Source organism: Notamacropus eugenii, chromosome 4 (assembly GCF_028372415.1).
Source record: "Notamacropus eugenii isolate mMacEug1 chromosome 4, mMacEug1.pri_v2, whole genome shotgun sequence".
In the NCBI taxonomy this organism is placed as follows: Eukaryota; Metazoa; Chordata; class Mammalia; order Diprotodontia; family Macropodidae; genus Notamacropus; species Notamacropus eugenii.
In genome coordinates this window covers 229,995,601-230,021,542 of record NC_092875.1, presented here as the reverse complement: position 1 = coordinate 230,021,542, position 25,942 = coordinate 229,995,601, and the positions used below count along the sequence as shown (strand labels likewise).

General features: G+C 35.6%; 1 protein-coding gene across 2 annotated transcripts in view; it reads right to left on the bottom strand.

The window, feature by feature from the left end:
- Nucleotides 1-1,213: 1,213 nt before the first annotated feature.
- SPIRE1 (spire type actin nucleation factor 1) overlaps nucleotides 1,214-25,942 on the bottom strand; it is a 235,225-nt gene continuing 210,496 nt past the window's right edge. The window contains exons 10-17 of one of the 2 annotated variants that reach the window (XM_072604189.1): nucleotides 18,035-18,125; nucleotides 14,594-14,736; nucleotides 11,138-11,311; nucleotides 6,835-6,972; nucleotides 6,245-6,315; nucleotides 5,667-5,694; nucleotides 5,424-5,560; nucleotides 1,214-3,048 (exon numbers count right to left, since the gene is read on the bottom strand). In XM_072604189.1, coding sequence (XP_072460290.1) covers nucleotides 2,790-3,048; nucleotides 5,424-5,560; nucleotides 5,667-5,694; nucleotides 6,245-6,315; nucleotides 6,835-6,972; nucleotides 11,138-11,311; nucleotides 14,594-14,736; nucleotides 18,035-18,125 — 1,041 coding nt within the window. In that variant the 3' untranslated portion in view covers nucleotides 1,214-2,789. The remainder of the gene's footprint in view (nucleotides 3,049-5,423; nucleotides 5,561-5,666; nucleotides 5,695-6,244; nucleotides 6,316-6,834; nucleotides 6,973-11,137; nucleotides 11,312-14,593; nucleotides 14,737-18,034; nucleotides 18,126-25,942) is intronic. The other variant, XM_072604188.1, reaches the window with a different exon arrangement.

The following is a 25,942-nucleotide window of genomic DNA, read 5'->3' as shown; positions in this document are numbered from 1 at the left end:
TGTACAAGGCATCACACACAGCAGGTCATTTTATTTCATCTGAGCACACATTGCCCCAAGACTTCTTAAACTCCAAATGAAAGGGGCAGCACAGATGCCTTAAAAAAAAAACCCCAAAACCTGGATCATAGTTGAATGCTGAATAGCATAGAGAGGGATACTGAATAATTTTAAAATATGAAAATGGGCACAATGTTCCTAAAGACAGACGTGGCAAAAGATTTTAAATTCCAGCCCTTTAAAATGAAAACTGCTTCTTATGGGAATTAAGTGATCGCTATGGAATTTAGTATAGGAGAACAAAAGGTTAAAGCGCAAGGACTGGTTTTGGCACCCCAAAAAGCACACCAATAGCACTAATACAAATTACAAGTTGACTGGTACTTTTCTCCTTTTCTTACAGCAACCATTTAAAAAATTGTTTCATCTGTATTTATCATGCACCCTATTATGTTGAATGTGTCCATTTATGTTTTAATAATCAAGAGAACAAAATTGATCGGTGTCTAGAGTTCCATAAATTTTTGTACTATCATGAACCTAAAGGAGGAAGATAGGCTGGAAAGGTCACCTCTAGTTATTTACTTTTATTTATTTTTGTGAATATAAAAACTTCTCTCAGTTTTAGGAAGTTACCTTTGTTTGCTTTTGTGTAGCCTGTTATGAGAGGAGGCAGTGTGTCCTCTCTACCGGCCTCAAGTCCTGCCTTAGACTCATACTGGTTGTCTGGTCATGGGCAGGCCACTAAATCTCCTGTATTCCTCACAACTCTCTAAGATCGCAAATTAAGTTTGTGTCACTGATCAGTTTCAATGAAAGGAATTTCTAGATTAGGATTTCCCTATACAGATTAATTTATGGATCCAGATCAAAAAACAAGCAAACAAAAAACTGGTCAGGCATGGCTGTGTGTATGTTTATATACACACACATGTAGAAGAAACTTGAACTATCTTTTTCTCTTACCTTCATATCCCCTTTACTAACTAGCAATTATTTTAAAAGTGTAAGTATGGGATCCCAAAATATTGTGGCTCACATAAAATTTTTTTCTGAATATAAATTTCAAACAACCCGGTCTCTTAGAAAACATTACAAATAAGTTTCACTGAATAGATTTTTTTTCAAAGCTCTTAAATTAATTTAAACTTTTGCATAATCAGAAATCCCTGGAGACATTATAGTTTCACATGCAAATATGAAGGAACGTGCATTATTTAATCATTAAAATTTATTTTGGAAATTTTAAGCTACGAAATCATAAAATTTTAGTCCATTTTAAAGTAGTATTGGGACAATTGTGACAGTTTTGAGGCATGTTAATTTCATATAGAAATGTTAGCTATATTTTGATACAATAACAAATATTTATCATGCCACCTATGGTGCTGTCACCAGGTTGAATATGGATGGATCTACTACTGCTTTATGAAAATTACAGTGCATGTGCATTAATTAATCTGACAAACATCAATGGTTATTTGGTTGGTTATTTTCAAGCATACCAAAATGATCTATCCCATTTTATGACCTTAAATCAGCTGATAAATTTCAGGTGCACAATGGGCTCACCCTTTCTCACCTTCTCTCACCTCCAGTACTACACACATGAAGCCATTTGTGAGAAAAAGAAATGCAAAAAAGCATCGGAAGCCAGTCAGCAGGTTAATGTTCTTGTAACTTTAAAACAGCTAAACAACCATTTTTGTTTTTAAAAAGTTCATTTACAAAAATAAATAAATTTGTCTCCAGTCTAAGACCTTAGGTACCAAATTACAGCTGAGTTTAGACTTGATGGCCAAGTTCCTAAGATATGAAAAATGCAGTTGATAACGTATCTGCTACCAGAGCCGTACCAGCGTGGTCAGAGGCTGCCAATCTGCATAGTCTCAAAGCAGATCACTCACCTTTTGAGTAGAATCATGAGCTCTTTTGACATTATAGGAGTACCCTCAAACTGCTGCCATATGCCTTAGTCCCCAAACTTCTGTCAAACCTCTATCACCCAGTCTATTATTACTAATACTACCAATAATCATAATACATTCAAAGGAATAAAGTGTCGCCTCCATGAGAGACACTGGTCAGTTACACTAGGGCTGACAAATCCAGCAGCTTTGGGGAAATAGTCACCCATTTGGGTGTACAGCTTATGCTGGTGTTTTACACTAGAACACAGACATCATAAAGTCCCTTATTTAACCAAAATCTCAGATTAACAATAAATTTAAAAATCAATTTGTTAGCATTAGCAAATCCTAGAGTTTATGCTGTGAGACAATTAATTACTATAGCCCGAGTTAGGAGTTTAGTGTCCTCCAGGAGGGCACTGGATTACTGTATACACTACATGTGAACACTATTAGGTGGAAATGCCAATATGACTTACTGCTTAGAACTGTGCTAACACTGATTCCTTTGTTAGATTGGTTTCTCCTTAAAGAACCTTTCAGCCTTGGTTGGAAAACGAATCAAGAAATAGTAAAGAACTGAACTGAGGGAAAATTTTTTTGTCCTTCAAATGTACAAATTAAAAAGAAAAAGGCAAGTTTCAAAACACTGTTTTCTTTCAGTGCAAATGATTGATTGGCTGACCTGTTGCATATCAGTAACAGATATGAACACAGCATTCAGTCAGTAGAACAACGTGGTGTAACAAATATCTGATCTAATGCAAATTCAAGCCTAGGAAATAAAACCACAGAAAGGAAAGGAAAGATAACGCAGTTCTTAGTGTTCTCCCACCAATGCTGACTTTGTGAACAAGAGCAACTGGAAAGGCACGAGGCTCAGATTTCATGGATAGTTCTCTCTGAAGGGCAGTACTCCGAGGGACCTGCTGAGGACATGTAGAATGACTGTGTTTTCCTTTTCAAACGAGCTCGCTTGTTGGCCAGCACCAGGCTTCTCCGGCTAGAACTGATGATTTCTGAAATAAATTTTTTGCAGTCTACACACACCTCCATAGTACTCCAGTCCTCCATCAATTCTTTGGGAAATTGTAGTTCTTCATCTGATTTATCTACAGACTTAGATTTTGAGGAGAATCTAAAACAAACAAACAAAAAACCCCCCACCTAAATCAATACCTATATTTCCTCAATGAAGAGCATCATGTGAATCAAATAAAAATCCTGAAGGTGACAAATTTATGCCATTGCTGAAATAATGAGAATCTCATGATACTTTACCAAAAAGGAATTCCTTATTCATTTATTTATTAGGGCCTATTATAAATAAGACTCTTCACTTATATCCTACTCTAGTCTCACTGTGGCAAGGAGGTAATGCCAGGATAATGCAAGATCATACCAGTAGAGGGCAACCTCTGGTAGGTCTTACCAAACTAAGAATGCTTCAAGGATACTTTGAAGTCATCTGGAAAGGGCTCATCATCATGTGGTTGTCCCCCAGGTTGTAAGGTTAACCCCCCAGTAAGACACAGTAAATTTCCATCTGCATTAATGAACTTGAAATCATGGATCTTTCAAATCCTGAAGTGCTTTCAAGGCATCAGATATCAAAGACAAAGACCAGAAAACAATGTTCTTTTTTCAAAAGAAACTTGGGAAATTTGCTATGTCAAATATCTGAGAATCTCAAAATTACAATATTTAGAATGTAATTGTATCCTTAAACTAGAATGCTAAAGGAATAGACTATTTTGCTTAACTGAATATTCTGTTTAACTGAGAATTTTCATGGGAATGGTACCATGAGAATCACATGGGAATGAATGGATTACTAAAGATGAAAACAATACACTATGCTAAAATCATACTGCACATAATCTAAAATCTCTGATTCTTCAGATGTTGTTTCAGATTCTGTGGTGTCCCAGTCTCTTCATTATGAATATTAGTTATCACTGCATGACATAAGGGAGGTATAGCATTACTGTCCATATGACAATCAATAAAATCTAGAAGCTGTTCATTAATATGAGTAAGTCCATTAATATGATGGTTCACACAACATATATTTCTTTCTCATAAAAGTAGAGTGCTGAATGTAGAATGCCTTCCCCAACAAATTCCAGTGATTTTAGTTTTCTGGTTGTTTGGAATCTAGATAAATAGTTTACTGTACTACCTTCAAAATGGAAGTAATTTTTTTTTAAGTAATTTATTTTATAGTTTCATAATTTTCAAAGATTTAGAGCTGGATTTTTTTTAAAAAGCATTTACTATTTCATTTAAACTGAAAATGAATATAACTATTAATACAGCAGCAGTAAAACGACTTCAATTTGTTTGAGCTCAATGCAAGCTCTCTCATTATTACCATGGTCTACCCTAGGAATCTGAAGTATCTGTGAAATTCTATATCATACATTTGCTAATAATTCAAAAATAAAAGCTTATCATTCAAGTACAATATCTGAAGGGAGACAGCCTAAAGTGGGGACCTGCAGACTAGTAAAAATGGTTCATGGATTAACTTCTCTCTTACTCTTCTTCCCTGCAACAGAACTGCAATGACTTGCAAGAGATAATAGCTGGTACCAATCTATTTCTGCTTTGTGAGCTCATGGTCAATATTCAAATCATCCTCTTTTCTCTGAAAGTCTGTGGCCAGTGTTGTCCCATCTACCTTCTCAAGAACCAAAACTCACTCTTTTCCTACCCCACCCTGTTCAAGATGTGGTTCCCACTTAGCTTTGGAAAAAGTTTAGTGCCCTGGCACCTTTTAAAAATATTTACAACTTCTGGCATCAAGCTTTATTTTTATAAGTTGAATATAAGCATCTTGATGGTACGGACTGTTCTGTTTTTGTCTCTGAATAAACAGCATAAATACCACAGTGCTTTGCACATAGGAATCAATTAATATTTGCTGGACTTACTGGTTCTTTCTTTAATAACCATCCCAAAACACTGAAGGCCAACTCTATAAAAAGGATAAAACTTGATTTCCTCCTAAAAATAAGAATGGGGGAAAAAGCAACCAGAATGGCTCTATAGATGTCTTTAATTTTCATTTTAAAACAGTAAATTCATTTGTAAAAATTGCATTGTAAATGAGCTTCACTTTTGTAGTAGCTAGTTTAGAGATGGAAAAGGATGGAACTTAAAGAGGATCTAGTCCACCCCCATCATTTTATAAAAAAGAAACTGAGGCCCAGAGATACTAAATCACTTGCCCAAAACCTGAGTGTAAAAGTTACAGAGCTGAGATTCAAACTTTGTGCTCTATCAATTACTCTGTGCTGCTTTATTCCTAAGTTTCAAAAGGGGTTAGGAAATCTAATGAAACAATAAAGGAAGGTGGATTTTAAATAGCTGCTTGCCCATTCACTAAGGCAATGAATTGTACAGACTGGTCTCTTTTTGCAGTGTACTGGCAAAATCCAAACCCATTCCTCATCACAAACACAGAAATGATAATCTCTTCATTACTAATAAAGTTCCAGGAATCCTCACCTGGCAATGCTGCGAAGTGGCCGATGGTGACTAGTCGAGGGTTTTTCGGGTCTCATAAAACTTTCTCCTCTTTGCAAGGCAGAAGGTCCCAGAGAAAAGATAGGAAGAGTGGAATATGGCTTGGATGGCAATCGCATCTGTTACCCCAAAATGAGACCAAAAATGAAAAATGTCATAGATATATATAACCTGTGCTCTAAATTCATGCCCTAAAACTAGCATAAGCTATTTATCTTAGCTTACCTTTTTGCAACACTGTGAGCATACTGGCCTGTGTATAAAATGAAAAACAGGAGTCAGTATAGGGCATTTGAAGCATCTTGTCAATAACTGAAAGCCCATCCACCTGGGTAGATTAGATTTCTATATTTAATTATGAAAACTCTCTATATTTTCTCCCATCAGAAGGTGCACTTCATGTGACAATAGATAGGACAAATACAACTTATCTTAGAAAAAGACCTAAATAAATGGATCACCTATATTTATATAAAATTTTCCTTTTTTTAAAGTATAAGGTGATCATCATTAATTGCTTCTAAATTTCATGTCTAGTTTAAACATAAAATACTATCATCAGAATCATCCTTGCTTAAATTAAACAAATGATATCCAGGAATTCATTATCCTACTTTATAATAATCAATTGTTAAATTATTATAAAGAAACCAATACCCTCACACTATCCAAAGAAATAAAAATACAAGACAGATAAGTAGGACAATGCCAATAGTTTCCTTGTATAGAGAACCTTTAAATAAAACGAGTGTTAGTGGGATTCTTACTATTAAATATCTTTCATCACATATGGATTGTCTTACCTCTTACAGAACTGACAGGTATAAGACCAAGTGAAGAAGGAAAACCTCCTAGTTCGGCAACAGAAGCAAAGCTAGGAAATAAAATTTGAAAAAGGAAAAACTTTGTCAACAGGTAATTTCCTAATATTGGAAGAGGTTGTGATGATCATATTACACAAGTTCAGTGAATGTCATGAAGAAGACAACTAGACAACTGAGACGGTTTTTAAGTTGGCTCTCCCTCACTTCATAAAAAAACACAATTATATGTTTGCAGTTTCACATGAATAATAACGTTATATGTTTAAAGACCTGGACACAAACTGAAGGACACAAAGAATTGTACTCCCATTCTTGGGACATTTCTTATTTACAAAACCCACCAAAAAACCACCTTAAGGTATATATAATTTTATATACACACAATAATTACTAGGTTTATTTTTAAGTCCTCAACAAAACTGTCCTACTTGTCAGTTTGGTATTTCAATAGAGGAACCTTGGTGATTCTCCCTCTTAAGGAAAAGAAAGAAAGAAATACCATTCAGCTGCTAGCGAGGAGAGAAGATTCCAGGCTCCAGAGAAATTCTAAGCAAAACCCACAGATATACCTTTCCTTTTTTCAGTGCAGTGTAGACATCTTTATACTGTTGGTACTTTTCCAGCTCTGCCTTTACCAGCACCTGGCGAATATGCATCACTTCCTCCACCGTGAGAGCCAGGCATTCTACTGGATAACAGAATTCTTCCTGAAATTCAAAATTCCACAGGAATAAGAAACTCCCATGCACACCTCAAGTTTTTCTCTCAGAGAACCATTTACCTGATTAGTAGAAGCTTCAAAGAAGATTTTTCATGAAAACTAGAAGAGAGCTGGCTGATCTGTGGGCATCACATAACTTTTAAATGCTCTGAGACAGGAGCCAGCATAATAGCTACTAGCAGTTCACCTGATTCAGATTCTAACTTTGTGCCATTTACAACGACAATAACGGCAAAGTTTTCAGGGTCAGGTGCTTTGTCTCATGGAACTGTTTTATTGAACAGATATATATTTTTATACTGGAAAGTTTTCCTTTTTTTTGCTTGTTTAGTCCAACTGCACCTCAGTTTTATCTTTGGACTGGTAAGTAAGTTGTTACTTAGTGCTGGTGTTCCATATAGCATGTGAGACAAAGACCTAGCAGCACTAGTACTGTTTTCAAATGCAGGTTGGTTTGTGGTGCCCAGAAGAGCCAAAGAAAGTGGTTAGTAATTTATCCCCAAAGGCTTTATTTAGTGGTATGTCACATCGGCAATCACAGAAAAAACTCCAATTTTATGAGTGGAATTTGAACATGAAACTCATAAGGTAATTTCACAGACTGAATTTGTTAATATGCATTTTTGTTCTTTATTTCCAAAGAATTATTAAATATATGAAATATTTTTTGGGGGGGAGGGAAAAGGCTGGACTTAAATATTATTATAAATTTCTTCTAAGTGCTAATGGTTCTGGTTTTGATCCTCTAAAAACAGTTAGGTTCAAATAGGTTAGATGCTGATGTAACTGATTCCACTGAATAAAAAAACCTCATTTCCATCTGTTTGTCATCCAGCTCTGTTTCTGATTGGATAAATCTAATAGAAAGACAGAACAATTATGCATTCCCACCATTCTGTGCTTCAAAGGCACTATTGTGGTGAAGTGACACTGAAACTTAATGTTCTCAGTATAAACACATTAATTCACTCCCACACACGCATACACACACACAATAGCATTGCTCGTAGCAACATACTGACATTTTTGAAATCTAACAAATAAGCCAGATGAAGAATCGGATGACTGTGGATGCAGTCAGTTCATGGAGTTTTAACAATCAGTTCTGTCTTTCAATCAGAGAAAAATAAAAATTGAAATCTGTGGGACAAACTCCACAAACATTAGCATTTAAGAACCACTACATTCTAAAGAACTAGTGCTTTGCTTACTGGAATCAAATGCATACTTCCCCCTGTTCCTCTGAACACACACAAAGAAACCTCTTAAAATTTAATTTTTTATTTTATTTTATAAAAACCAATAGCTGCATGTGTCTTACCTAGTCACTGGGGGAAAAGAACTATTAGTTCAGAAATACATGATTTGCTCCAAAAGGTGCAAAAACAATCACTCATTGTACAACTTCACCTTCCTATGGGAGAAATTTTCAGATATAGCACAAGTGGTTTTACATTTAGGTTCTGTGTCTACTGTACTTTGATTTGCCTTGAGAAAGGGGCTAGTATCAAGTGGGAAGAAATAAAACTTCTTTTCAAAGGTATAAGTTTTCAAGAGTGCTATATCAAATAAAGAGAGCTAGTTGAACGTATTTAATGCAGCTATTGTTCTTTTAAATATTTCAAATGAACAAAAACAGAAAAATATTTCATATGAATACAAGAGCTTGTTCCACCTACTACCTAATTTATTCCTGAGTACTATGACTTTAATTTTATCATAAATTTTTTAACCTAAATATTAATATAAGCCTGTAAATAACCACTCATCAAATTATTTCATATAACTATGATGATTTTTTTTTACTACCTTGTTGTTAAAGGCTAAGTGGTATCTGTTTCACAAGGTCATATTACTATATATGGTAAAGATATATATGTATTATGTTCTTCTAGTCTTAAGTAAAAAAAAAAAATGCTGATTTGAGCACATTTTAAACTAATCAACTTTAACCATATTTGAAAACGTACCACCTTAGGGACTATGCAGGAAATAAGAGAATATTTTGCATGTCTCTTTTTTTAAAATTACCCACTAGTAATATAATCCTTATCAGGTTCAATGCTAATGTTTTAATTCTGGAGCTTTCACAAGGACAACAAAACTTCAATGCAACATGAAATGAAAAACAAATAGGCTAAGTTAAAATAAAAACTTTCTATATACTTTTTTTTAAATGAAGAGAAAGACAAATTCAAAACTGCTGGCCTTAATAAAATTTCAGTGGGTTATGTTGAGGATGAAGTAGCTAAAACTCCAAAGCAACTAAAGCATTTAGAGTTTTAATCATAAACTATAACCGGGTCTCTAATTATCTAATTATGCCTAATTAAAATATTTTAATATTTTACTTCACTTTAATCAGTACACACTGGTAAAGGGATTAAGGATCTACACTCTGCAAAACTACCACATTTTCTTTATCCTCTAATTTTGTTTCTAACTCCCAAGGTCAGCAGGGAGAAGTCTGAGGGTAGAAAAGTTTAACAGGAGAATGCCTGTTACCAATATGCTGTATGGTCCAGTGCTCCTTATAAAGAGCTCACTTTTCATATTAAGTGATGGCATTAGGAGCTAGTTCAATACTCTCATTTTCTTTTCAGCCTTCACAAGGGATCAGATCTACTCATAAAAATACAGTGATAACCTCAGTACATTATGCAGCTCATGTTACTGAGCCACCAGGTATAAAAGGAAAGGTAGTTGTGCTGCTGTAGTAGGCATTTTGCAGGTAAATACAAGAATCTAGAAAATGTGGCCCAAAGAACCCATCATATTCTGAATTAAAAACCAGCTTAAAGCAGTTAAAAACCAAAACGAACAGTTGCAAATATGACTAGTCTCTCTTTTATCATAATTAGAAACAAATAAGTCATTCCTTTGTACCATCATTACATTTAGATTTAGTGAGCTAAGTTTAAGCAGACAATTAGAAAACCAAGGATCATTTATGAAAAATGCTGGCAGATCATCACTGATAGTGGTAGGAACAACAGTAGTTAGAAATTAGGCCATTCAAGTATACTGCCAGTGTCAAAATAGGGAAAGGAATTGAGACTCACTCTGTATGCAATGACTTGTTACCAGAGAACAGAACTGGTTGGGACTCACATTTGGGAATGTATTTCTACAGCACAATAGTGAATAAAGAGTTGATGCAGAAATCAGCTTCTGGGTCAGCTAATAAAATATAATACTTAGGAGAAAAAAGCACAGTGTGTGGGATGGAAGCCCTTTGTGATAGTAAATGATTAACTCTGCTTACAAATGAGGATCTGCTTTGCATAGGAAATTTACAGTTAAAATCAGCGTATGTTCCAAGATAATTTTAATTTCTTTTATATGAGAGCTTTTGAACCTTTCCCCTTGCTTTAAAAGCTTGAAGATTCAAGGAGAGTAAAATAGACCATGTATGAAAATCTTATACGTAACAACATTAGTAATGAAAATATTTCAAACAATTGAAAACAGAGAAAAAAAAAACCAACATTTCTCTCCGTTCAAGAAGGAAGTAGATTTTCATAAAGTCACAAGACACCCTGATTGTCATTACATATCTTTTTGAGGAGAGGCTGGTAATGAAAAAGGATCACTCTCCTAGCAGGCACAGATGTAGTGCTACTCTTTAGTGACAGTACATTCATGAATATCCCCCAAATGGAGGAAGGCCTAAAGCACACTAGGTGCAGAAGGGAAATGTCTTGTTCAAAGGATCTGGTTGTGGCTTACATAGCTACTAGTATACTCTTCACCAGGAGCTTAGCAACACCAATCCAAGTGGCTGTGTTAATGCCATTTTCTTGACCAGGAACAATCCGGGTGGGGAGCAGTTAGTGCATTAGCAATATACTTCTAATTTGAGAGGGCAGAATGAAAGGCTTCTCCATGCTGTAGAATGAGATTATGTGAAGAGAAAAACATCTAGGGCATCTCCCTAATCTGATGCTGCATTTTTAGTTTGTTGTCCTTTCGAAGTTGATTTTCCTCTCAAATGAGATAATTGAATGATCTATAAATCCTACAAAAGACTGAAATCAATGATCAGAAGCATAGTGCCAATCTAAGTTGTTAAATACTTTCAGCAAGTACTTGCTCTCAAAGAGGGTGCAGAAATGTAAAATAATTCCCAGAACCGGCAGAAAGAGGCCAACCTTTGCGGATTTCCACCTGCTGGTAAAAGCTCTCTCACAGAGATAATACATAGCCCCTGCTACCCCAAACATGGCTGCTTCAAAGGGATGAGAGCTGAGCAGAGAAGCTGTTTGTATGGTAGAAAAAAGTGGTCGGAAAGGTGTCCTTGGCCATAAAGTGGTTATCCTAGGAATCTGAACAATAGACAGGAAAAAAAGAAAATTGCGAAAGAAAAGATGGAACAAAAAAACATGAATGATGTCATAATAGGGATTCCAAATTATGAAAATAAAAAGAAAACCTGAAAATGTAAGCTCATATACATACACACACACATGCACATATATATGTTCTTGTGTCAGTATTTTTATCTATTAGTGTTAACTTAGAAAAATCTGAATTTCTAATTGTTGGAGACCAATTTCTCTCTCACAGCAAATTTGGACATTTGGAATTTTTTCCAAATTGCTTGTTTAGTCCTTTATGTCAATATTTTTGACGGTGGGATAGAATAAATGGAAATTAAGAGTATAAAGGGCAACCAACTGCTTTATATGAGTGATGGAATAAATACATGGTTAAGAAATTCTAATAACCAGCTTGTTTGGTTTTGTAAGTCAGAGAAGAAATTTAAAGACCAGCCTTCTTTCACTCTGCTGGAAAATTATGATCATTTGGCCAAAGATGAATAAACAAACTTCAGATATCCTGTAAAAGGGGAGGAAAAAAAGTGTGATAAAAATTAAGATTATTAGCAAAAACACTTTACATGTCTCAGTAGAAGGACTTCAAACACAAAAGAGAAGCTTGTTTCACAAAACAGGGGTATATATTTTAATCATCATCACCCCTCTTAAAAAATGTAATCACTTAATAAACTAGAGGGCATTATTGTGAAAGTAAGACTTGTGCTATAATATTAACCTTTATATGCTTTATGTTATTTTAAGAGGGCTTGTAAAAGAGTAAAAATTTTATATGAAATGCATACATTGTACTCATGTTGTCCTGAAAAATTATAAGAAAAATTTGAGAGACCAAGATTTCATAACACTTTTAAAAATTATCAAAAACAGCAATAATAAAGATAGCTAACATTTTATAGCACTTTCAGATTTACAAATTGCCTCACACATATTATCTCATTTGTTCCTCACAACAACCCTGTGAGGTAGGTGCTATTATTATGTCCAATTTACAATGAGGAAAATGAGGTTAAGGAAAGGGGACTTGCTCATGGTCACACTGCTAGTGATGGCAATGGAATTTGGACTCACATCTTCCTCGCACAAAGTTCACTGCTACACAACCATTTTTCTAATAGATTTCATCTTACTTTCCTACCCATAAAAGAAAACATCAACACAGTAAGACTGTGTACACTTACCAATAATTCAGATTCACAAGGAAGTAAGAAGCTCACATTCATCTAGCACCATAAGGACGACAAAGTGCTTTACATGTGGTATGCCTAAAGCTGTGCAGACTTTTTTGGCATATTCTTTTGACTAGTAATTTGCATTCCCAGATGAGCCTAAATTTTTTAGCAATCAATTTAAACTATTTAATTTAATATTACATGTATGGTTTTAGCCTAGTCTGCTAGAGTTTTTATATAAATAGATATGCTAGAATGCAAGAAATTCTGTAAGGTCAAAGGCTTTTACCTTATTTAAACTTCCTATTTCTTCCAGGTACCTAGCATAATGTTCTATACACAGGGTGATACAATAATAGTAACAAGAGTTAACATTTATGTATTGCTGTAAAGTTTGTGAAGCCCATATAGCACAGTGCAGGTACTTAATGTTTATTGATTGATTACTGCTTGATTGAAAGATTATATATGTATATACTATATATAAAATCTCACTTGATATGTCAACATTTATATCTATATCTATAGATATATCTATATATCTATATATATAGATATATATATATATCTAAAATCTTATCTGATTCTTACAAAAATTTTATAAGCTAAGTACTACTATTATCATCCCTATTTTCATATGAGGAGACTGAGACTGCGAGAAGTTGAGTAACTTGCCCAGAATCAGTTAGTAGGAGACAGAATTCAAACTCAGACCTTCTTGACTCAAAGCCCAGCACTCTATCCCCTGCACCACCTAGCTGCCTACATAGGTTTGTAAAGATAAGACCAAATGGCAGCTAACAACACTGAATGATAATCCTAAATACAAAGGTGAGTAAAACTTACACTAACATTAAAGAAAAAAAGTCCAAAAATTATTATATCTTTTAATCAGTGGCAAACCTACTGAATTTTGCTGTGAAAATGACTATTCACTATGTACCTATTACTTTGCTAAAGAGGAAGGGTTCCCATATACACAGGTTAAAATAATTCTTCTTATATGTGGTATCCATGGATCTTTTCTTCATCACACAGAAATGAAATCCTATCAGGAACCCAAAAAGGCTATTTAAAGACAATAAGAGCTCTATCAGATTTCACACAAATTATAATCTCAAAAGGATGAGATTTTCAAAATCTGCAACTTTGATTTTCATAATAATGCTTTCCCCAATTGTATTCCTGGGGAAAAGAGACGCATTGAACAAACTTCAGGATTTATGTGAGTATTCTGGGTCAGTAAGTGTTCCCTTCCTTATTTATACTTTTCTCTCTTCCTATATGAAGGGGATCATAGTCTTGAAGAGTCTATCTTAGTCTCATTTGTATTCCTTGAGAAAAAAATCATCAAATTTTAATGAACCAAAAAAACAAACTCTAGATCTCCTTCATTTCTTCATTTCTGAATTAAGTATGCCTCTTCTAGACTGACTTGCAAGCATTACAACAAAGCGGGAAGAATGACTGATTTAAGCCTTGTGACATACTGGAAACCTTTCTTATGCCAGGAGAGACTAAACAAGAAGCTTTTCAGACTTTTTCTGGCCAGTGGAACTGCTGAATTCTTGTTGGCAGGGGGCTAGTGGACTCTATGTCCTGCGAACCCAAGAAAGAAGAAACCATACACTGGGCCTGCCAGTCTCTTGGGGAAATTTGGTAACTTCTTCCAAACAGCACCAGTTGTTGTTTTTTTTCCTCCAATTCTCTATTTCACCCAGTGAAGTGGGGAAAAAAGTAAAATGGGAATTAACATGTCAAACATTTTTCTTTTCCAATAAATTTAATGTTAAAATATGCTGCATCAGTGAACTCAATAATATACAACTGGAATTTGCTACAGAATCTTTGAAGTTTTTAAAGTCGGTTATCAGTGAATTAACACAGGGAACATAAAATATTTCTTTAATACAAATGTCTATGTCTCCTAATGAAAAAACTCACTGAAAACTTTTAATTTAGTTTGCAGAGAATAGTGATCCTTTACTATGTTACTTTTATTTCTTTTACATTAAAAAAAAGTTTAAATGTAAACCTTTGGATTTGTTTCTTCCCCCTGAAAAGAAGCTATGACCCAGTCTCTTAATTAATTACTTACCAGTGATCTGGAACTCTGTCTAGATGGTGGCAGGAACTGTCTAACGTTGGTGGGGGTTTCCTTTTCAATGGAATGTCGTCTCTGGGGTGGCTGTCTTCTCTCTGGCTGGGGTGTTGATGATATGGGCAAGAACTTTGGAGGCACTAAAGATTTAACCACAATTAGTTAGCTTTCTCACCACCACCAACTCCTGCCTGACCCCTAAAAACATTCTATTTTAGTTGTTTTCTAACAGAAATGTTCCTTATACAGCCAGTGATTGGCATGATATTCGAAAATAGGGTGTGAGAGAGGCACATAAATGTGCTCCTTATTTGAGGTTTTTTTTTGAGAATATGTGAAAATAAATAAAAACTTGCATAAATGAACTTGGCAGAGATATTACTAGAGTAAAGGAAAACTTTCAAGAAAGGTGCATGATACGTGAATGACAGAAAACACCATTCTCTCTAAGTCTGAATGTCAAAATCAATGACAACAGTGACATGGCGACTTCATTACCCAAAACTAATGATGAATAGACAGGCGCTGGAGACTAGTCCCTCCACCTCTGAAGTGGAGAAACTGAGGCACAAAATCATGGACCTGGAATTCTAAGCTCTTCTCCCTACATTCTGATGACTGAATCACGGTTCTCCTTAACAAGGGTTTTGATGCCAGCTCATTTTCATATAGCCATTTAAGGTTTATGAAATTCATCTCCACCTACCCCAAAACCAGACTGAGAAATAGAAACTACTAAGTAATCTTTATAGACAGCTTGTGAACTTCACACTTACTTTACAGGAATCAGAGAAAGCAGACTGAGAGTGGTGAAATGACTCAACCAGAGTAATTATCTGAGCTTGTATATGAACAATGGTCTCATGACTCCAAATCTGGACCTCTAATACAATTTAATTTAAACGAAAAACTGGTGTTTCAGGGTCAAAATAACTGTGCATTATTTTTTTTGAAAACAAAAGAACCTAAAAATCATATTTAACTTTTATTTAGTACTTCTTTCCACTTTCTGCAAAGTAAACCTTGAAGGAATGATTTGATGAAAACTGTAAAAATCAAAACAGAGTCAAATATGCTGATTCACTGATTGGATTATTCCACTGAAAGAACCATGAAAGAAAAGAAATAAAAAAGAACAAAGCTTTAAAGGTATTTTCAATTAGAGCATTTATGATCTGATTTGACTCTTTCCCTTTGGAAATTAATTACCACTAAAGACATCAAAAAATGCTTCCATTTATTACGAAAGGCAGCTAGGTAGTGCAGTGATGGGTGTGTGGACTGTCAAGGAGACCTGAGTTTTCCTGTCTTACTTAGATCTGTGACCCTAGGCGAATCACTTAAACCTCTCTTAGCCTCAATTTTCTCATCTGTAAAATGGGGAAAATAATAGCTTCTACATCATAGAGTAGATTGAGGACCCAATAAGATGTAAAATGCTTTACAAACCTTAAGGTGTTGTATAAATGCTGACTATTACTGTTATAGCTCTTTTTAAGTTAAATGGAAAATTATACACACACACGTTCACTCACACACACATATAAAACATTTAGGGCAATATTAATGGGAATTCAAGTTACCTTTCTGATATATAATAATATAACTAATCAAAATAACTTCATCTTTTGCTCCAGCCTCCTAATGGGGTCATAATAAAATCAAATAAAATGTTACATGTGTGTGTAAATACCTTTTCCTTTATAATTTCTCTCCACTTCCCCTGAGAGAGAAATGATAAAGAAACATACAATACTGAAAGGATTTTTTAAAAAAGATATGTACCTTTCCATTACAGACCAGGGCAATTCAGAGGGAAATAGTGGGGGTAAATAGGCTACAACCTGGACAAGAAAAGTGGTGACTGACAGATGCATGACTAGAGAAGGAGGCTGTCAGTTACACAAAATGCAAAAAGTTTTAGTGGAGTTCTAAGTTTGTGAAGGCTTCTTTTTTGGACTTTAGTAATTTAAAATTACGCTAATATTTTCTGGATATTCTGTATGGTGAATGTAACTGGTTAACTGATGCACAGTGTTCGTGATCCAATGATATCCTGGAAAAATCAAGAGATGGGTTGAACCTTTGTAAAGGATTCATGATAGGACATGAACAGTTGTCATTCTGGTAACAAAGTGTAGATGAGTTATGATCTGATTTGAAGGGGGTTTTCATATAAATGAAACCAGAGATCCATTGAAATAGGAAAGTTCCAATTCTCCTAAACCTTATATAAACCCACACTGAAACAATCAGGAAATATAAAAACTGAATTCTCATGTTCAAAATATGGACAGGAAATTTGAGTACCATGGAAAACATAACCATAGAGACAAACAGGTCACCGTGAAGCGTTTAAAAATCACTTTAGGAAATTTAGTTGTTTCATAACTTCTTGCGTGCTACGATAATTAGGAGAATATTTCTGGTGTCTCTAAGTGTGTGTAAATAAGATGTTGGGCTTCAGATCAGACAAAGATACACAAGACATGCAGGAGTCTTCCTGATAACTAGTTATAAAGATTTATCTGCTAATACAGATCTGCCTGATTTGTCAGAAATGAAAATATGTAACAGGATGAAAAGATAAATCATTTACTTTAAGTGATAGCAGGCAATGCAAGAACTACATCAACAATAATAACACTAGCTAAAATTTGTATAGTGCCTGCTATTTGCCAGATACTGTGTTAAACACTTCACAATTATTAGTTCATTTGATGCTCACAACAATCCTGGGGGTTGTTATTATCCCCATCTTACAGTTGAGAAAACTAAAGCAAACAGAGTTCAAGTAATCTGCCCAGAGGCACACCATTAGTAATTTGGATTTGGAAAAATGAATTTCAGTTTAGGTCTTCCTGATTTCAGGCCTGGTGCCCCATCCATTATACTACCTAGCTGCCAAATAGTAAGACCAAGAGGACATAGATTAGTAATTAAGAGACTAATAGTCTAATAGCAGACCTGATAACTTTCTTAGCAGCTTTAAGAAAAGAATAATCACCTAATTCTGCCTGGTAAAATTCCAATGTCACTTCTTGACACCTCCAAATGGCTACAGGATATTCTGAGATATTCTGATGAAGCATTAAATACAATTTATTATGCAGCTGTTCCAATTTATTCGAGACAAGCCAGTGTCATAGTAGATAGGGTATTGGCCTTTGAGTGAAGAAGACCTAAGGTCAAATTTGTCTTCAGACACTTACTAGCTATGTGACCATGGGCAACTCATTTAACTACTGTTTGCTTTAGTTTCCTCATCTGAAAATCAGGATAATAACAGAACATGTCTCACAGGGTTGTTATGAGCATCAAAAGAGATAACATAAGCAAAGCACTTTGCAAACCTTAAAGCATGATATAAGTTTCAGCAATGATGACGATGATGACAATAATGGTGACATAGAATTCTATCTGACTACTACTACTTACTCTTTTTGCTTGGCATAGCCTCTAGTATGGGATCTTCCAGAAAAGAGGGAGATATGCTGCTGCTGCTTGCTGACTTGTGTACTGTTTCCTCCTAGAATAAGGTATGGAGGGAAAAGTAAGAATTATAACTGGGCCATTTTCCCCTAATGTTAAATCATGACAAATTGCAGTATAAAATATCTTTATTACCTTAGCAACCATGACCAAAAAAAAAAAGTAAAATCAGCAAAGAATTCAAAACTTTAGTTTAGTACATTAATACGCCAAGGATTTTTGATTTTGTCACTGTGGGAATTCCCTCCACCGATAAAGATCACAAACTATTTATAAGTTGTAGTCACAGAGGGTGATCTGATGCTTACAGACACTGAATGACTGCCCATGGCTACATAACTGTCAAACATCTGACTGGAACCAAGGTCTTCCTAATGCCAAATCCATTCTTCTATCCATTAAGTCAGGCTGCCTTATGAGTCCAGTACAAAAAGCTAAAAGGTAGCTGCTTCAGCATATCATAAACCGGGAGGCAAATTCCCAACTCAGCTGTAAAGACTGCATGCACCATTAATTGTACTACGAAGCTTGAAACATTGCCTCCACAATACCACTGGAAATTGTCAATTGTCAGTTATATTTCTTACACTAGTAAGATATCAGTAGCTTTCCTTAACTCAATAAAAAAATTTTTTTGCACACATCTTCACTTGAAAAGTGAGGTAAATGGCAGTGATATAGGCTTTAATGTCTAATTTCTAGTTAATGTGTCTTTAAGAATTAGCTGTTTAATATAAACTAGCCTTACCTAAAACCTACTGGAATCTGAAATCATTAGATTCAAACAAGCTCTAGTACAAAGAATCTAGTCACAGAACAGAGGGAAAAAAGAGGCTGTGTAAACCACAAAATTCAAACAAAGAAGGCTTGAGCAGTGACCTTCCACACTCTTTGGACTATGTTTAACAAATCAAACACCACAAGTGAAATCTTTATCCCAGATACAGTGTAGGTCACATGAATTTCAAGGAGGAAGAGCTAGACAGCAGTATTAGAATAATGCCCCTTCTGGGTATGGATGGTCATTAAAAACATGCTGAGTGGGGGTATGGTTGAAATTATTTTCAAAGAATAACTGTACATGATCTGATCTCACAGTCAAAGGGTAACAGGTATCAGGCTGGAAGGTACCTTAAAATTGTTGTAGGTCAGGCCTGACATGGGCTGACCCAGTGGTGCAAGTTTGGGAGCTAAACATAATGCAATACCCACAGTCTATCCAACTGTTAGCTAATGGAAGCTTATCTAGGTATTGCATGAAAAAAGATATTTATCAAAGATATAACACTGATTCAGTTTGGAACAGCTTCCCTGCTTATTGTTAGCCATGTTGGTTACATTTATGGTTCCAACCCCAGTCCTCTGGACCAAATAAGTCTCAATAAATTATTGCTCTCAATAAAGACCAAAAAAGTCTCAATGAGAAAAGCTAGCCTCCTTTGTACGGGGGTAGATGTTATTCCTACAGCTTCAGTCAACTAATCCAACGGCTATATCTTACAAATAAGGAAAAATGAAGCCTACAGAGATTACATGATTTTTTCAATATCATACGGTAGAGGAGCCAGGACATAAAATTACTTTCTCTGCTTGCAGATCCAGTATGCTTTCCACCATCCACACTGCCTCTCTCCTTCCTCCTCCCTCCTCCAACAAAATAATCCCAAAGATGTTCAACAGTGACGTTAAAAATTGTTAAATTTATTGATGCTAAGGGCAAAGTATCTCTTTATTCCCCCTTAGTTTATAAATGGATATGAAAAAGAATCTTTTTCTGCTGAACATTCTTTTAGTATGTATCAACTTGGAAGTTCCACATTTAAAAATGTATTTCCTCTCAGGTGGCTGGTCAGTCTGCAATGAAGGTGCATTGCCACCAGGTGAGCAGTGGGGTTTTGTTTATGGCCACATGTTTCAAATAGGCAAGTTTCAGGCATAGGCACAATTAACTTAAGGTTGGTTTTATCCTTAGGCTGGAGTAGAAAATTTCATTCTAGATTCAGGATTTAGGCAAAGTTTTAATCAAGCCTGTAGAGCAGCTCCAAGACTGCTAATCAGACTGAAAATTTGCCTTTAATTGAATAAAACTGAAATAAATCATTAGTGAAGTGGTAGTAGGATGAATATGTTAACATGTCCTAAATGCTTTTACAGATTTGGCTCCATTTTTTACCAACTTTAAAATGCCTAATACGTACATATACATACATCCATCCATGCATACATCCATATGTGTATGTGGTACATACGTATTATATATGTAAAATTTAATATTTAAAGTAAATGCTTTTTCAGTTTGCTTTCATCCTTATAATGAGTATTTAACAGCTGTCTTCCTACCTATTATTGGCAAAAAGACAAAAGGACAGAGGCTGAGAGGGTGGAAAGGAGTGGAGATAGACAGATAATTTGGTTTTTTTGAATTCTGAAGAAAAGTTCTTTAGTACAACTCTATTAAAAAAAAAACCTCAGAGAAATTTATTAACTATTCTTATCTATAAGCAGGTTACATAAAAGTTTGTTGTTCTGAGAAACCTTTAAAGAAGGAAGGAAGCATGGTAGTGAAGGGGGTGAGAAGCCACTTTCCTGGAGTCAGCAGACATGTTCTAGTGTTAGACTTGCCCTCAACTAAGTTTGTAACCTTGAGGAAATCACTTTCCCTCTACAAGTCTCAGTTGCTTTAGCTCTAAAATAAGAGAATTGGACTAGATGATCTCCAAGGTCCCTTCAATGTCTAAAATTATATGGCTCTCCCTCAGACCCCTTTGAAAAAGGCAAAGTGGAAGTTCTAAAAAAGTTGGACTGCCAGCACAGCTTCCTTCTTGGTTGAGCAACTAGAAACAATTTGAAAAGAATTTTCAAATTCTGCCAAAGTGAATGTAAAGACAGTATATAAAAAATTAAGATTAGTTTTGTATAAATTATATCATCACCAAACTCCAAATGGTTGTTGACTTATATAGTACTGTCTATTAACAATGATGACTCAAGATGCTGACAATGCCTATTTGTTAAAACAACTATTTAAGGGGCTGAGCCAAACATGAAGAAGGAGACTGGGAGAAACTAATCTCTGCTAGGTTATTTGGTACATTTTCCTCAATTATTATTTGTACAGTAATGGGAGACCCAGGACATAATACCTTGACCCCCTCCCCCCATTTGTCAGGAAGAAAAAGTCAGAAATGCCAATTAAATCAGTGGATTCCAAGAGAGCTGGATATGGAGGAATAGGAACTACAGTTCCCAAGATGAGACATCAACAACAGATGAAGTTCACCTGTCCACCTTGTAGTACCTCAAGAGAGAACAAAAAAAGCAACCTACTCCATTCAGGTCCTCCTACCTATTTGATGATTCCATTTCAGTCTCTGTGATGGCATGGCCTCTAATAGTGGGTGTATCCTAAGGCTCTGTACTGGCTGCTCTTTTTTTCTCTCTCCCTCTGCTCTCACTTAGTGACTTCATCAGTTCCCAAAGGTTTAATTATGCAGATGAAACCCTGCATCAGAATCCAGCCCTGCCTCAGGATACCATGAGTCACTTTCCCGGGATTACCCCAGCCTGAAGTCATGGAACTAAGAGTCATCTGAGATTGTTCACAAGGAGTCAGAGAACACAGAGAGAAGCCAGATAAAGACTGGTGGTCCTCAGAGTCGTACTGCACACTGAATCCCTTGTAGACTTTGCAGAGTCAAGGCTTGTTATTCTGTACTTTTTTGTATAAAGATTCTCTGGGACAGCTGCTATTCTGAGTGACTAGCAGTAGAAGTGATGGGTGGGTAATACAATACAAACACTGCTGGTAAAACTAAATTAGTTCAATTGCTCCAAAAATAATTTGGAATTAAACTGGAAAAGAAACTAAACTGTGCATATTGTTTAATCTAGAAATACTACTACTAGGCATATATACATGTATCAATGTACCTATACATATATACATACCTATTCACATATACATATACACATACATACATGTATATATGAATATATGTACGTATCTCTCCCAGCAAGGTCAAAGAGAGTGAGAGAAAATATGTGTAATGGCACTTTCTGTACTAGCAAAAAAAATGGAGGTAAAGTCGGTTTCTATTTATTGAGGTAAAGCTGATCAAATTACATATGAATGTAATGGAATATTACTGTTCTGTATGAAACAACAAATCTGAAGAATTCAACGAAACTTAGAAAGACTTCTACAAACTGAAACATGAAGCAAGTAGAACTAGGAAACAGGATGATCCACTTTTATGCTCATGGAACTCTGAAATTCCTTTATCTGATCATCCTCTGTTATTCCATTTTACACTCTGGCTTATAACCCCTAATCTAGTCTTCATTCTTATCATAAACTCCAATCGCTCTATCCTCTAATTCTTTCTCAAGCCATCCTTTCTGAAGTGGCAACACTTTTCTTTTGACATTTTGATCCACTGATGAATTGAGCTCTGTAATCTCTTCTCTTGAATTCTTTGCCTCCTTATCCTATCACTGGTCCTGTCCAGTCAAGTTTCAGCCTTAAGACAACTTGCATTTATTTGATGTTGAATGGATCTGGGGAAAATCATGAAGCTCTGCTCACTACAATTTGCAACTGTATTACATAATCTCAACTAGACCATCACGATAGCAAATCAATCCTTTCACACATCTTTAATCAACTCACTATCACACTCACAACGGCACCTTTTCCAAAGCTTTTCATTCATACTCCAGTCTCCCATAGCTCCTCGCTTCCCTACCTTGCCTCATATTTCAAAGAAACAACGAAAGTATCTTCCAAGAACTCGCTTTTCTTTTTTTCTTCTTCATCTCACAGCACTCAGACACCTTCCCCCATCATCTCCTACATGATAGTGTCAAGTATTAGGGGTCACACTGTCTTCCAGAGCTAAGGCCCAACAAGCAAGTTGTGGCCTCAGCATGGCATAAAAACTCATCCTCTAGATGATCTCAGATGGTCATGAAACCCTGCTACTTGTCGCATTGTTGCTGTTAGCCCTCATTTTCAAGGCTACATACAGCTCACTGCAGCCATTGGTATAAATACTTCAATCTCCCCACGCTAAAACAGGCTGCTCTCTCCTGCTTTTCCACACTAGGGGCAGTGCTCTGGCACATGTGTCCTTGCTTGCATGTTGTTTCCCTCACTTTGAAATCAAACTTCTGTTCAAATCCTAACTCTGCTGTCTCTAGCATACTTTATTCAGCCCTGGCCACCCACACGTTAGAGGTCAGTTCCATCTGGTTGACAATGGACAACTCATCATGACTTTAGTTTTTGCTGCTACAAAAGTGATGTCATAAATATTTTTCATATATTCTTTGAGGGGGTCTATCCTAAAATATTGGCAAAAGGGGAGATAACTAAAGGATTGAAAAAAAATATTAGATCTATTACTAAAAAAAAAAGCAAATTAAGAAAGTTACTAATAATTACTGGCCCATATCCCCTATTTTCTAAACTCTTTAAAATATTTATGAGAATAATCTACATATGCAAAGGATATCCTCATTGAAGCTTTGAGAATGGTATAAATGATATTCTACAAGACCAAATCTTTACACTCACACAATTGACTGAAAGGTATAGGGACTATGAAATCACACTCTGCAAACTATTTGTTGCTTATAAAAAAAAAAAGCATTTGATTCAGTAATTCTTTTATTGTGACAAACATTTATTTATTGAGTACCCACTACACATTAAACACTACTGGATGTTGGGTATACAAAGACAAAAAGCAAGTAGAACCTGACCTTAAGGAATTTACATTCTACTAGTGAGAAACATGTATGCATGTATGAAATATTTAACAAGTAATTTTTGGGGAAAGCAGTAGAAACTAAAGGGATCAGAACAAATTTCTCAGCACGTGAGCTGAGCTTTGAAGAAATCTTAGGTTTCTGTAAGGCAGAGGTGAGAAGAAGCACATTTCAGGCACGAGGGGACAGTCTGTTTTGTCTGCATATGCAGGCAACAGCAAAAAGGCTGATTTTGCTAGGATATAGAGTATGTGAAGTAATGAGCCTTCTCCTGTTGATCCAATGAAGCTGGGCTGAGACTCTGCTAAATGACAGACATATTATGTTACACCGGCATTCAAACAATGCCAAGTGATCTCAAGGATGACACTAAGACAATGAATGGAAGTCCTGTGAGAAAGATTTATAAGAAGTGGACAAAAGTCTCAAAGAACGAGTAGGCGAGGATAGATTACAATTTGTATCATTTAACCTATGTTAAGGAGATATAGGATTGGGCAGTTAATAAATTAATCAATTTCTGTTGAGCCTATGTGTCCCAGCTCAGCATATGTAATGCCTTTAGCATTTACTTTAGAAAAGGTCTCATCCAGAAATTCCAAAGAAGATACCCACAGGGTTTTTTTTTTGTTTTTTATCACTGCAGTATACAATGATATGTCATATGAAATAATACCTTTTATTATACATCAGAAGATACAGATAATTGGAAAGCCAGACAAAAGCCCTGTAAATGGACTAATGACTCTTAATAAAGGATGGAAAAAATTATTTTACTAATATAGCTATTTCTGTTGTTATTTATAACTATTTTCAGAGATTTTACTTTTATCACTTGAAAATTAATGACCACTGATATGAAAGAATAACTATATTATGTGGCCATACTGGAAACGTGTAAAATTAAATGAAAAAATTAAGCGCTGACATTTAAAATTTAAGCATCTCAGCCCACACATCTTAATACCATAAACTTCACAGGACATAGTTAATAATGTAGTACAACAGTTAATGATGAGGTTCTGGTATAGTCACCCTGCAGACATCAAAGCCATGCTTTTAATTTACTTCAACTGAAAAGGTTACAAGTTAGTAATAGGTAGGATACCAGAATATCAAAGTTTTTAAAAGTAGGATGAGGCAAACAGAAAGGCTGGCAGACAAAAATACTTGAATGGTACACTGAAATAGTATGAGTTAGTAAATTGTGAGACCAACAGCTGCAAAATAGAGCTGTTCATATATGTTAAGCTTGCAGCAGTAGCAGATAAACTACGAATCAGGAAGTATTCTTATTTGCAATCAGCAGACAGAGCACTGTATTTGGATTCGGAGACCTGGGGTTTGAATCCTGTCTCTGCTACTTGCTAGCTAATCACTGAATCAAAATTCTGATAGCTGATGCCCAGCTCCAGGACACTTCCCTTCTTTCCTCAATGAGTTCAGTACTTGGCTCAGTCTTTCTCTCCTCCCCACCTCCTACCCTCATACCAGGGGACTCCAAAAAAAATACTAATACTCCTGTAAATACTCTAACTTCACAAGTTCTCATGAGTACTCCAGCACCAAGTCTCAGCCCCACAAAAAGATGGTCATACCTTTCATCTTGTCATTATCCACAAATATCTACAAACTTCCATGTTCATGAACTCCAAAATTTCCTTATCTGATCACTATGTGTTGTCATTCTACGAGGCAACTCCCAACCCTGTTCTTCATCCTCACCATGATCTCCAATCCTCTCAATTATTTCACAGATCATCACCCCTGCACTAGCTACAATATTTCCCCCTTTCCCCACTCTGAACCAGTTCAGCTCTACATTGTCCTCTCCTCAAGTTCTTTGATCCCTTATTGTTTTGGTGATTTTGCCCTACCAAGTCTCAGCCTTTAAATATTTCTACCCTCTGTTGCCTGTGTTTCTACATAAGCTGCAGCATGAAACTGAAAAAAACAAAACAAAACCATAAACTCATGTGGAGTGGATCCACTACAAATCTGTGTTACATCATCTTATCTGGGCCCTCAATATGGCAAGCCAATCCTTTTAAAACTACCTAATCAACTTACTATCCCACTCATCAC